Here is a 13,338-nt window from a genome sequence, read left to right as displayed (position 1 = left end):
TAGTGGCCATGTGGTTTTATACAAGGCGCTTCTCTCATCTGGAAAATAGGAATCATCATAGCTACCTCATGAAGGAAAGAGGTCTGTGACAACAGGGCACAAAACCTAGAGTGTTAAGTAAAGGAATCAAGATGATGATGAAACTGAAGTCCAGTGGCTCAAGAAATCAAGCAAGACTGACCAAGTTATCATTCTTAAAACAAAAAAAAAAACAAAAAAAAAAAATGAAGTTATAGATTAAGTTACTATGGCCTAGAATATTACTGTTCATTTCCAGCTTCACATTTAAAACATCAACATTTGCTGCTCTGTAGGTAAAGCTCAGTGGCAGAGCATCTGATTGCAAAATTTGCTGGTCCTGAGATACCTTGTTAAAAACTAGTAACAGGCCAAAACAAACCACAAAGGCTCTAAGAGTTAAAAAAAAAAAAAAAAAGTGAAGGATTATTGAAGTTTTATAGCATAGTATTAGCTCCACTATCCCAAACTTAAGCAACGTTTTAAAATTTAAAATAAGGGGTGCCTGGGTGGCTCAGTGTTTGGTTAAAGCCTCTGCCTTCGGCTCAGGTCATGGTCTCAGGGTCCTGGAATCGAGCTCTGCATCGGGCTCTCTGCTGAGCGGGGAGCCTGCTTCCCCCTCTCTCTCTGCCTGCCTCTCTGCCTACTTGTGATCTCTGTCTGTCAAATAAATAAAATCTTTAAAAAATAAAAATAAATAAATAAAATTTAAAATAATAGTGATAACCCAAGTTTTAAATTTATGAGCAAAACTTGTATTATACTACGCCATCAATTTACTTGGAAAAAGGGGCACCTGGGTGGCTCGGTGGGTTAAGGCCTCTGCCTTCGGCTCAGGTCATGACCCCAGAGTACTGGGATCGAGCCCCGCATCGGGATCTCTGCTCTGCAGAGAGCCTGCTTCCTCCTCTCTCCCTGCCTGCCTCTCTGCCTACTTGTGATCTCTGTCTGTCAAAGAAATAAAGAAAATCTTTAAAAAAAAAATTTTTTTCTTGGAAAAAGCAAAACACCAAATCTTCGCTCTTAAAGCAAATTCACTTTCTAGTTGAGAATCTTCCTATATTAGGAACAAAAGAATTTACTGGATCTAAAAATACAGCATGATCTGGGGCATGCCTCATGCATTAATTCACATGAGCTTTTCAGTTCTTTTAGCCACTCACTTTTTCATCCATTTAGTTTGTTTCAGAGCCAGCAATAAAACCCAGGTGTCTGAACTCTAGTACAATAAGACAGGCGCCAATTAAAACAGGCCTTGATTAACTCTACAAAGGTAAAACAGGGCCACATTATATTCCTAATCTCTCATTTTAAATCATAAATGCAGCTACTCATTCTTTTTTCTACTTAGCAGTTCTAAAACAGAAGATGTACTCAAAAGTGTAGACTGTCCTCTTGATTGCCTTTCTCAAAGGGATCTTCTCACTCAATACTTACTACGAAACTAATATGTACAAGGCACTTCAGGGAGCTTATGGTCTAATAGAACAAAACATTCAACCTAGTTAATTGAAATGTGAGCTGTAAAACAGTGAGTGCTCTTGAAAAAAGTAAAATCAAAAAGGTACTACATTAGAGTTCAAAGGAGAAAAGATCACTTAAGTTTCAGAAGAAAAGTTTTTATGCAAACTGACTTAAGCCCTGCAATACAGAGAGAATCTGCACAGACGAAAGAGGACTTCCCCTTCTAGCGATGGCAAACTAGGTAATTCAGATTCAGCCTTCTGCTTAGAAGAACTAGAAAAACCTGGCATCTGCTTGGACGCATGGAGCAATTACAAGAATTACCAAACCAAACTTCAGGAGAAGCCAGAAATCTCAAGGTACAGCCACTTGCTTCCCAGGACATTGACCAATTCCAAAAGCAGCTATGGGGCTAGATGGTCCTTTTGACAGCTTAATGGACCAGAAGGACAAAAAGAATATGGTGTCATCCATAGAAAAGAAAGATAGCTTGACAGACCACCCAGTTTGGACTGGGATCTCCAAAAGCTACATACCAGAGGAACATGTATAAACCAGAATAGAAACAAAACTTAATACCTGGAAATGAGTTTAAGGCATCCTAGATCATTAATGCTTCTACTTCAGGAGGATTTACATCATCCTAGGCCTCCTGTTATTTCTTCAGATAACTTTCCAAATATATCTAGTGCAGATTTTAAAAATAAGCCAGCACACATATGAAAAAGAACCAAGAGAAACAGTACACAGAAGCAATGGGCCCACAGAACTACTTTTATCATATTTAATATGTGTTTTCTATAGTTTGTCAGACTTAACTGCTTTTTATATTCAAGGAGATAAAAGACATAATTAAGAATTTAGGAAAAAACTAAAAATCTATTAAAAAGGAAACTGTAGAGTTGAAAAAGAATCAAGTAAAAAAATAAACCTAAAATAAATATGTGGGTAAATCTCTATGAAGATTGACTACATAAAATCAATAGATAGAAGACTGAAATAAGAAGACCCAACTAGACAAAAGGAAGCACAGGCCAAAGCCTGAAAACTGAGAGCATCATTCAGGGAATGATGGGGATTCTCTCGTGGCTGCACTGAGGTGGGAGTGGGGGGAGACAAAGAACCATGCAACAGTGGGCTAATGCCAGACTAGGAAGTTTCAGCCTTGGGACAATGAGGGTGGAAAAGAGAAATGAGGGGCATCTGGGTGGCTCAGTGGGTAGAGTCCTGGGATCAAGCCCGGCATCTGTCTCTGGGCTCAGCAGGGAGTCTGCTCCCCACCCCTCGACCCCTCTTCTGCCTGCCTCTCTGCCTACTTATGATTTCTGTCTAATTAATTAATTAATTAATTAATTAATTTTAAAAAGAGAAATGAGCTTTTTGGGAGATTAAACTGACACCAGAGTAAGAAATTGACACCAGGGTAAGACACTAAGAAAAATTTAAGACAAAGATGGGCGCCTGGGTGGCTCAGTGGGTTAAGCCACTGACTTTGGCTCAGGTCATGATCCCAGGGTCCTGGGATCGAGTCCTACATCAGGCTCTCTGCTCAGCAGGGAGCCTGCTTCCTCCTCTCTCTCTCTGCCTGCCTCACTGCCTACTTGTATTCTCTCTCTGTCAAATAAATAAATAAATTCTTTTAAAAAAGAAAAAAAAGAAAAATTTAAGACAAACAGGTAAAATGTCCAAGTACTAGGGATGCTATTTTGAAGACTGCAGCCTAACCACTCCACTCTCACTGCATTGTTGGACTAAGGCACACAACCTCCTTGGCCTCTTTTTCCACTCCAGTATTCCTTCTCTGGTGCTCCAGAATTCTCCTTCTAAAACACAAATGATTACTAGTCACTTACTGGTTTAGAAAGAAAAAAAATTGTCACTTCCTAGCTTAAAGAGTCAATGGCTCCCCCTTTAAATTTAAAATAAAATACCAATTCCTTGCAATGGTTTCAAAGCATTCCAAACTCTGGATCCTACCCACCTCTCTACCCCCACTGCCCATTACTTCATCCTCACTCCCCACATCCCACACCCCAAACCACCATAATCAACTCCTTCCACTTGTTTTTGTTTCTTACTGAAGAGCGCTTTCCAATCCTCTTTATCCACAAAATAGCTCTTTATCAATTAAGATCTATTAAAATATTACCTCCTCCATGAAATTCTATGCCTTTACGCCCCTATCTTGCCAGTGCACCTGCTCAGCAAAACATTAATCCTGAATCAATGCCACAGTCTTCCTTCACTGTTCCTCAGGCCAGTGAATGGCACACAACTGAAGAAAAGTAGAGAAATAGCAGCACAATTACAAAGACATGATCATCACCCTAGCTGGATTTCCAGCGTTGCTCTAATACCTGTGTTCTCAATGTTTAACTTGTCAGCTCCCTCTTTTACTCTCAATGACTATTTCAAATTTAACTATTTTTCCCCAATGTCTCCACTCAACTGCTTGGTCCCTGATCTCTCAAGAAACAACCTTAACTCATTCATAACCTAGAAAACAGATCCTCAGGCAGCTACCTCATTTCCAGCTTAACTCTCCTTGCCCACTCCCCCCTTCTAGTGAAAGGCCAACCTCCTACAGTGCCCTTATACCCATTCTCCCCTTCTGTTCAGCCTGTGAACTCTGCTTAAACCTAGGCCTTCCTCAAACTGTTAACCAATCTCTACTTTCCCTTCTTACTCTCCAGTTAAGAGCAGTCTATCTCCCCTTCCTCATTTTCCAGTGATCATTAAATCAAGCAATCTAGCTCACCACCCCACTCTAAAACTCTATACAATAGTATTAGCAAAATTCCTAGAACATTACCCTCCTGATTTCTGTGCCCGCAAAGTCTTTCTAGTCTGACACCTGCCAAACCTCTTCACTACCGCCTCTTTTTTCACTTCCCCCCACTATCAATACTTCCAAGCTCCTGTATTTGGCCCCCCACTCTTTCAACATTATGCCTTCTATGAATAATTTCACTTCCTCCCCTGATGTTCATATGCAGAAGCTTCCAAACATCTATTACCAGTCCAGAACACTCTACTGTACTTCATGTATAGCTCTAAGTTCAATGTCCCGCCCCCCACCCCCGCCATCCCCGGTCATCTCCACTTGATATTACAGAAACACATAACCAATATTCAGCATAACCAAAATTTAAATCTTTCATCTGCCTGTGTTCCACATTTTAAGTGGAGATGCAACCCAGGAGTCATCCTTGACTGGCCCCTGTCCCCCCCATAGTCAATCATCAAGTGATGATGATTTCATCACCTAAGTATGTTCCATCTATCCTATGCTTTTACCCCTGCCTTAATTCAGGCCTTCTTATTCTACTAACAAGACTATTTCAACAGGCTGCTAACTGGTCTCTGCTTCCAGACTTATTCCTCTCAAATCTATCCTCATTATTGCTGCCAAAGTGATTTTTTCTTAAAAAATCTTCTTTGCTCAAAACTCTTCAGTAAATTTCCCTTACAAGCAAATAAATGTTCTCTTCCCTTCCAGCATACTCAAGGCTTTGCATTTTCTGGACCCTATCTACATCTCCTGCTCTTTTTTTTTTTCTGTCACTCTCAGCTACAATATTTCATAATTCAATACTGAATTGTAATTCTAATTTATTTATCTTTGGCCTGGCTAACTCCTACTGATACTTTAGTTATTGTTGAAGTGTCATATCCTCATGCATGCCCTCTTAATGGCCAACATCCCCCACTCATCAGGTGGATCAGATTCCCCTTCTATGCTCTCGTATCGCCCTACATATCTACCACTGCACTTAAAAATATTATTTCTCAAAATGTTCATACATATACGCGGACCTTAGCCTAAACAGTAAAATCCTTGAAGACAGAAACCGTCTTTACTATTTCCATATCCCCAGCGCCCAGCACATGCAATTACAAGCACTCTGAAAATGTTCTGAATGAATGAAACACTTTTCCCAACTTCTCCATCATCTAATCCCTGCCACCAACCACCACCTCCAGAAATCCCACCCTCCTCCACGGGCTTTGACCCGCATATTTGCCACTTAAAACACTGCACTGGGCATTTCCGTTAGCTGACTCTATTCTCTGCTGGGGGAAGAGCTCCTGGAGCGAGACGACGGGTCATATCCACCGGCCCAACTCCAATACCTGACGCATGGGCAGAAGAATGAATGAAAATGCTTGGCAAGTCTGTGAGAGTCTGTCTTGGACTTCTCTCTCACACACCCTCCGCCGAGCTAGAATCCTTCCCAGGGCCCGAGGGACCAGGGACGCGTGATACCTCCGACAAGCAAACACCCCCGGATCCCGGCTTGTTCAAGCTGAGATCTCTGCTGCCCGCACACCAACCCCCACCGTGCCGTCCTCTCCCGTCAAGAAGTTGTGGCGGGCGCTGCGGACTCACCGGCAAGCGGAACTCCAGGTGCTCTTGCGCCATGAGCAGCAGATACCTATTCAATGGGCACGACATCGCCATTGCAGTCGCCCGCGGTGCGCCTGCGCGAGGCGTACAGTTTCCCAGCTCTCTGCCCCCTCCCGCCCACCGCCTTTCCCGCTGAGGCGGGGCCTGAAGGGCCGGAAGCGGAAGCTGGGCGAGGTGGACGCTGTCTCGGGGTTCCTCGCGCGGATACGCTGAGCCTGGAGGGGCAACGCCCGCTGGGAGGTACTTTCTGGTTGAAATGCCGAAGGATGAGGAGCTAGTGTGAGTAGCTCTGCTGGGTTGCGGCGCAGGTTGCGGTAAAACAAGTTTGCGCTGGGCCTCCGACCAGGAATGTACTTCAGCTTCCTGGGAGGTTTTTGAAGGAACGCTTCAAATTTTAGTTCTTCAAAACTGGACTGGAACTTCACCTTTTCCATATAGACTTCTCTATCGACTTCAAGCTTGGAGGACCTGGCCCACTCACTCATCTAATATTTCATATCCTTTTTGTATTTTTACGATATCTTTTCAAGGGTACATGCCCCCTAAGCCAGTTGGAATAAGCTGTGGACCTAGGTAATCTCATGGTTCGTTCTAGACCTCATAGAAAACAAAATGTCGTCCTCAGTAATTTACTCAATAATTAGAAGGTTGTGATGTTAGGCTCAGGCACAGTCCACAGCCAACTCTATTAAAACGATGATGGGGGCGCCTGGGTGGCTCAGTGGGTTAAGCCGCTGCCTTCGGCTCAGGTCATGATCTCACGTTTCTGGGATCGAGTCCCGCATTGGGCTCTCTGCTCAGCAAAGAGCCTGCTTCCCTCTCTCTCTCTCTCTGCCTGCCTCTCTGTCTACTTGTGATCTCTCTCTCTCTGTCAAATAAATAAATAAATAAATAAATCTTTAAAAAAAAAAAATTCTAAAACGATGATGGAGGGGCACCTGGATGGCTCAGTCCTTTAGCCTCTGCCTTCATAGTGGTGATTAGGAACGTAAGCTGTGATGTCCATTTTAGGTTCAAATCTCAGTCCCACTATTTATGATCTATATGCTCTTAAGCAAATTTCTTAGCCTCCTTTAACAGCAGTTTTATCTAAAATGGATTAATACTGTCTCCCTCAAGGGATTGTTAGGATTAAGTACAATAATGTACAGAAAGTGTTTAATATAACACCTGGCATATTGTATGGGGCCAATAAATGGAATTAAAGGAAACTTCTCTTTAAAAAATAAAAGTATGAAAATTTGTCTTAACAAGCAATCTTTGTTAGGAAAACTCTTGATAAGTCCATTTAAGAGAAACAATAAGATGAGTCTCTGAGGAGTACAGATTTTTCTTGGCCGCAGGGCTTCAGAAAAGGGATAAAAGTATGAGAGACATGAGAGGTCAAGGTGGGACAGAGAACAACGAAATATTAGGGGAATGATGTGCAGTACTTGATATGCCCCATCCCCAAAGCTTGTCAGAATTACCAAACATTAAATTTTTTCTTATTTTTTATAAACATAAAATGTATTTTTATCCCCAGGGGTACAGATCTGTGCATCGCCAGGTTTACACACTTCACAGCACTCACCAAAGCACATACCCTCCCCAATGTCCATATCCCCACCCCCCCTTCTCCCGACCCTCCTCCCCGCAGCAACCCTCAGTTTGTTTTGTGAGATTAAGAGTCACTTATGGTTTGTCTCCCTTCCAATCCCATCTTGTTTCATTTATTCTTCTCCTACCCCCTTAACCCCCCATGTTGCATCTCCACTTCCTCATATCAGGGAGATCATATGATAGTTGACTTTCTCCAATTGACTTATTTCACTAAACATAATACCTTCTAGTTCCATCCACGCCTTCGCAAATTGCAAGCTTTCATTTCTTTTGACGGCTGCATAGTATTCCATGGTGTATATACACCACATCTTCTTTATCCATTTATCTGTTGATGGACATCTGGGTTCTTTCCGTAGTTTGGCTATTGTGGACATTGCTGCTATAAACATTTGGGTGCATGCCCCTTCAGATCGCTACGTTTGTATCTTTAGGGTAAATACCCAGTAGTACAATTGCTGAATCATAGGGTAGTTCTCAATCTAAATGAAGATAATCAAGGAAGAGAGGACGAACACTGGGCCCTCTCGGGAAACAAACTTGAACAATTTGGGACAAGGTACCAGTTCAAAATTAAGCAGCTGCAGTTGATTTAAATATGACTCAACGGGGTGCCTGGGTGGCTCAGTGGGTTAAGCCTCTGCCTTCGGCTCAGGTCATGATCCCAGGACCCTGGGATCGAGCCCCACATCGGGCTCTCTGCTCAGCAGGGAGCCTGCTTCCCTTCCTCTCTCTCTGCCTGCCTCTCTGCCTACTTGTGATCTCTGTCTGCCAAATAAATAAATAAAATCTTTAAAAATAAAAAAAAAAAATATGACTCAAGATCTCCAGAAGTAGTGAAAAGTAGAGCTTGTGCTCTGATCAAAAAATTCTCCCAAACGGAATTCTAGTTGTAAACTAGACCTACTAATTTGCTACCTGTGACGTAGGCTCTGTGCATAGAAAAAAAGGGAAGGAAAATGGGCTGGAGATTCTGCCTTGTGTCCTGGCCATCCTTAAACTCTAATGCTGCCACAATTCAAGTAATCAAAAGCCATACATTTCCAGACAGATGTAAGATGGCAGTCTGATTGAGCTAGGCTAGAGAACAACTCTTAACCATAACCTTAGCAACTGACTGAAATAGAAACTGAAAGGAGCCTAACCTAGGGCCTGCCAAAATTAAGGATGACTTCTCTCCTTGGGCGGGTACTTAATTTAATTCTTTTGATGGCAATGAGATTGAGATCATAAGATACCAAAAAGTGTTTCACTCTACTTTTATTCCACTCCAAATACAAGGCCAAGGAAGACCTGTATATCATCCTCTCTGTTCCAGGCTTCAGCTTTGTAACTTACATAGCTTTGCATATTTTTTAAGGGAACCCCATTTATTACTTCTCTTGGGTAGAACTTGTGAACCAGAAGTGATGTAAGTTCACAGTGCATTTGCCACATTTGAGCCAGGTCTTTGTCCTTCCTCCTTCCCTGCTTCCCACTTTCCTTCTCTCCCTTTCTTCTTTAATTCCTAAAATGTAAATAGCAAACATGATTTCTAAACAAAGGAAGGCTCTTGGCAATATGCAAGTATTAACAGTCCCAAAGCAAGTGTGCAACTTACCTTCTAGGAAGGGACCCACAGATCCTTATTTAAGCACAATTCCCAGTAATCACGATCTCTTGATCTTACTTGCTTCTCATAAGAGGAAAAATTATTACTTAGAAAATAAATGGTCTCAGGTCCCATAAAAGGCATCTTCCTGAGAAGTACTTTAACTGGGCCATCGGAGGAGTTTTGCTCAATCCTTCAGGGCACAGATTCTTAAACTTAGCTGCATGTTGGAATTACCTGAGGAATTTTCAAAAATATGAGGCCTGGAATCTGTCCCCAGGGATTTGAATTTAATTTGGGTTGTGACCTAAACATATTTTTTTTTAAAGATTTTATTTATTTATTTGACAGAGAGAGAGATCACAAGTAGGCAGAGAGGCAGGCAGAGAGAAAGAGGAGGAAGCAGGCTCCGTGTTGAACAGAGAGCCTGATATGGGACTCGATCCCAGGATCCTAAGATCATGACCTGAGCCGAAGGCAGCAGCTTAACCCACTGAGCCACCCAGGCACCCTGACCTAAACATATTTTTAAAAACACTTCTGTTTTTTGTTTGATGGCAGCTATCAGAAACATCACCTAGGAACCACTTAGAAATGCAAAGTCCTGCCTACCCCCAAACCTGCTAAATCAGAAACTCAGGATAGGATCCAGCAGTCTGCTTTAAACAGACCCACCAGGTGCTCCTAAATGCACGCTGCAGTTTGAGAAACATTGCTGGGACAGGGGAGTATGGATAGATGGGCTTTGAGTCCCAGTACCACAATAAATAGCATGTTTGCCTTCCTCTTACCCATGCTTAGAGAATTTTATGGATAAACTGGCAAAATGCTGCAAAATTGTTTCTCAGAAGAAGATGTAGCCAAAAGAAAATATTCCTCTCTTACCAGCTAGATTGAGAATCTCACAAAAATCTCCTTAGCTGAGAAAATATCTAGAAAAGCCTACTTAAGTTAGGTGATTTCTTGTGGGTCATGTGGCCAGAAGAAAGGCTTTACAGAGAATTTTTAAAATTCTAATACAAAAAGAAGATAAATATGTGCTAAAGGCAAAGGGAGAAGTCAAGAAAATAGCAAGATGGCAGGAGCTAGCAAATACTTTACCATTGTCCTGCAAGTTTGGTCATTAAGTGCTTGGACTGCTGGTATGGGTGAATTCTTCTGAAATTCAAAGTGGTTTTATGCCTAAGTTATAATGGTCATGCACACTGCCATGAAGAACATATGGCCATGGAGATTCAGAGGATATCTAGGTTATACTCTTTATTTTTAGACTGAAAGTAGTTGGAATTAGGGATATCATGGTGCTCAATTATATTTTAGTTTGCTATGGTAACATTTTAAGTGACTCAGAGATTAAAACAAAATCTTTATTGACCAGTAATATAAATGAGTCTCTGAATTAAGGCAATGGGGATACAAGGTAAAAAATTAGCTCCCCAGCTCATAAAAAAAGGTCAGAATCCAGTGGTAAGAGATATACCCCTATTTCCCAGTTAGACTGTGTAAGGTCTGTGCTAAGAAAATAAAGTATCACAGACTAGAGCTAAAGAAACAATAGTGCTGTGGTTGTGGGCAGGAGTATCAGGAAGACCTCCAAGAGGAGATAACATTTTAACCCAGCTTTTAAAAGTGAACAGATTTCCTAAGCTGTGCTCTGTTTAGTTGGAGTAGTAAAAATTGTTAGTATATGGGATACAAGTGCAGGAGATGAAGCCTGCACAAGCTGATGGAATAATTTTGAGGGAAAACAGGTTTTCACAAGCAAGAAAATGACATAATGAGGCCATAGTTTTGAAAGAACTGATGGTCTGATGGTGGCTGTGGTAGAAAGGAAGCAACTGGAAGCATGGGGTCCACTCAAGTGATTCTAGCAACATTCAAAGCATGAAAAGAGAAGTGTCTGAAAAGGCAGATGCTGCGTACTGAAAGGAATGAGTTGATTTTTGTTTCAGGTCCCTCAAGGTAACATCATGTCTGAGGGCAAAGTGCTTGGAAAATGTGGGCTAAGAGAACATTCAGACATGCATGTTGAATGTACAAGTGTATTGAGAATAGATAGGGTAGACCCAGACCAAAAAACAAAAACAAAGTCTGGAGGCCAACTGCAATAAATTAGACAAGAGATGGTGAGAATCTGGCCAAGATGACAGAAGTACAAGTGGGGTAAAGTGGCCAAATCCTGAATATATTTTGAGAATAATGCTGATAAGGTTTGCTAAGGTGTTGGATATGAAGTATGAGAGACAGGAGTCAAGAAGGACTGCAAGATTTTTGGCCTGAGCAACTGAAAGATTGCAGTTGCCATTAACAAAGATGGAGAAGATTGAGAGGAATGCAGAGGGGAGAGGGAAATAAGCTCAAGGTGCCTGTTTTACATCAATAGGAAATATAATACATTTACCTGAAAGATATTTGACTTAAGGATTGGTTTAATTAATGGATGATGGTTGATTGTGGATCTGTCTCCACCTATGTGACTTTTTAAATAATCATACAAGGATTTTTTTTTTAAGATTTTATTAATTTATTTGAGAGAGAGGAGGGGCAGGAGCAAAGGAAGAGGGACAAGCAGACTCCGCACTGAATGAAGAGCCTGACATGGGGCTCGATCCCATGATCCTAAAATCATGACCAGAGCCAAAATCAAGAGTCAGGCACTTAACCAACTGAGCCACCTGGAAGCCAAATTGGATTCTTCTTAATCAGAGGTAGACATAAGCATTTTAATTAAGTTTAATTAAGCTGACTCAGAGATTTTTTTGTATTTATATTGCAGAAAACAACTGATTCATAAGCAGATAAATCAAAAGGTATCATTTTCATTTTAGTAAACTAGAGTAGTGGGCACTTAATGAAGGCATGGGCATCAACTTTTGTTGATAGTTTTTTGATATCAAAATCTAAAAGTGTGTGAGCACTGCAATAATAAAGTGTGTGACCATGTATTCTTATAGAAAGAATTATGTCTACAACTCTGACAGTGAATCTTTCATACATTAGTGCCAACCAATTATTAAACATTTGGCAAAAACAAACAGATCAATGGAACAGAAAAAAGAGAGCCCAGAAAGAGACCCATATAACCAGCTAATCTTTGACAAAAGAGCAAAGGCAATACAATGGAGTAAAGACAGCCTTTTCAACAAATGGTGCTGGAACAATTGTACATCCACATGCCAAAAAAAAAAAAAAATCTAGACACATAACTTACAACCCTCACAAAAATTAACTCAAAATGGATCATGGGCCTAAATGTAAAATGTAACACTACAAAACACCTAAAAGATAATAAGAGAAAGCCTAGATGGATCTTCGGTATGGCAATGACATTTTTAGATACATCACCGAAGTCATGATCCATTAAAGAAATAACTGATAAACTGGATTTCATTACAATGAAAAACTGCTCTGTGAAAGACAGTGTCAAGAAAATGAGAAAACAAGCCACAGACTGGGAGAATATATTTGCAAAAAGGCACACATGATAATGGACATTAATACAAAATATACAAAGAACTCTTATAACTCAACAATAAGAAAACAACTCAATTTAAAAATGGGCCAACAACCTTAACAGACATCTCACCAAAGAAGATACACAGATGGCAAACGACCACATGGAAACATGCTCCATATCATATTGATATCATCAGAGAAAAGGAAATTAAAACAGTGAGAAAGCACTGCACACTAATAGACTGGACAAGTCCCAAACACTGATGCCACCAAATTCTGGCAAGGATGTGGAGTAACAAGAATTATCATTCATTACTGGTAATATTGGAAAATAGTATAGCCACTTCAGAAGACATTTTGGCAGTTTTTTGTAAAACTAAGCATATGCTTATCATGTGACCCAGTAATCATGTTCCTTGGTGTTTACTCAAAGGCGCTGAAAATTTATGTCCACACAAAAACTTGCATATGAGTATTTACAGCAGCTTTATTCATAGTTGGCAAAACATGGAAGCAATCAAGGTATCTTTCAGTAGGTGAATGGATAAACTGTAATATATACAGAAAACAGGATATTATTTAGCACTATAAAGAGATGAGCTATCACACCATGAAAAGACAAAGAAACCTTAAATGAGTATCACTAAGTGAAAGAAGCCAATCTGAAAAAGCTATATACTGTGTGATTCCAATTATATGATATTCTGGAAAAGGCAAGACTACACAGACAGTAAAAAGATCACTGCTTGCCAGGGATTGGTGGACTAAGGATGAACAGACAGAGCACAGAGGGATTTTA

The 13,338-nt window shown here is 40.8% G+C and overlaps 1 protein-coding gene across 6 annotated transcripts in view; it reads right to left on the bottom strand.

The window, feature by feature from the left end:
• TRMT11 (tRNA methyltransferase 11 homolog) overlaps positions 1-5,990 on the bottom strand; it is a 155,147-nt gene extending 149,157 nt beyond the window's left edge. For all 6 annotated transcript variants that reach the window (XR_009404241.1, XR_009404242.1, XM_059399140.1 and 3 more), the window contains exon 1: positions 5,873-5,990. Coding sequence is in view for 4 of the 6 variants with exons in the window: in XM_059399140.1 (XP_059255123.1) it covers positions 5,873-5,944 (72 nt within the window). In the remaining 2 variants the exon portion in view is untranslated. The remainder of the gene's footprint in view (positions 1-5,872) is intronic.
• Between the last annotated feature and the right edge of the window lie 7,348 nt (positions 5,991-13,338).

The sequence above is a fragment of the Mustela nigripes genome, chromosome 5, assembly GCF_022355385.1.
Source record: "Mustela nigripes isolate SB6536 chromosome 5, MUSNIG.SB6536, whole genome shotgun sequence".
Taxonomy (NCBI): domain Eukaryota; kingdom Metazoa; phylum Chordata; class Mammalia; order Carnivora; family Mustelidae; genus Mustela; species Mustela nigripes.
Note: the sequence above shows the minus strand (reverse complement) of the source record. Positions and strands in the feature narration are given on the sequence as shown.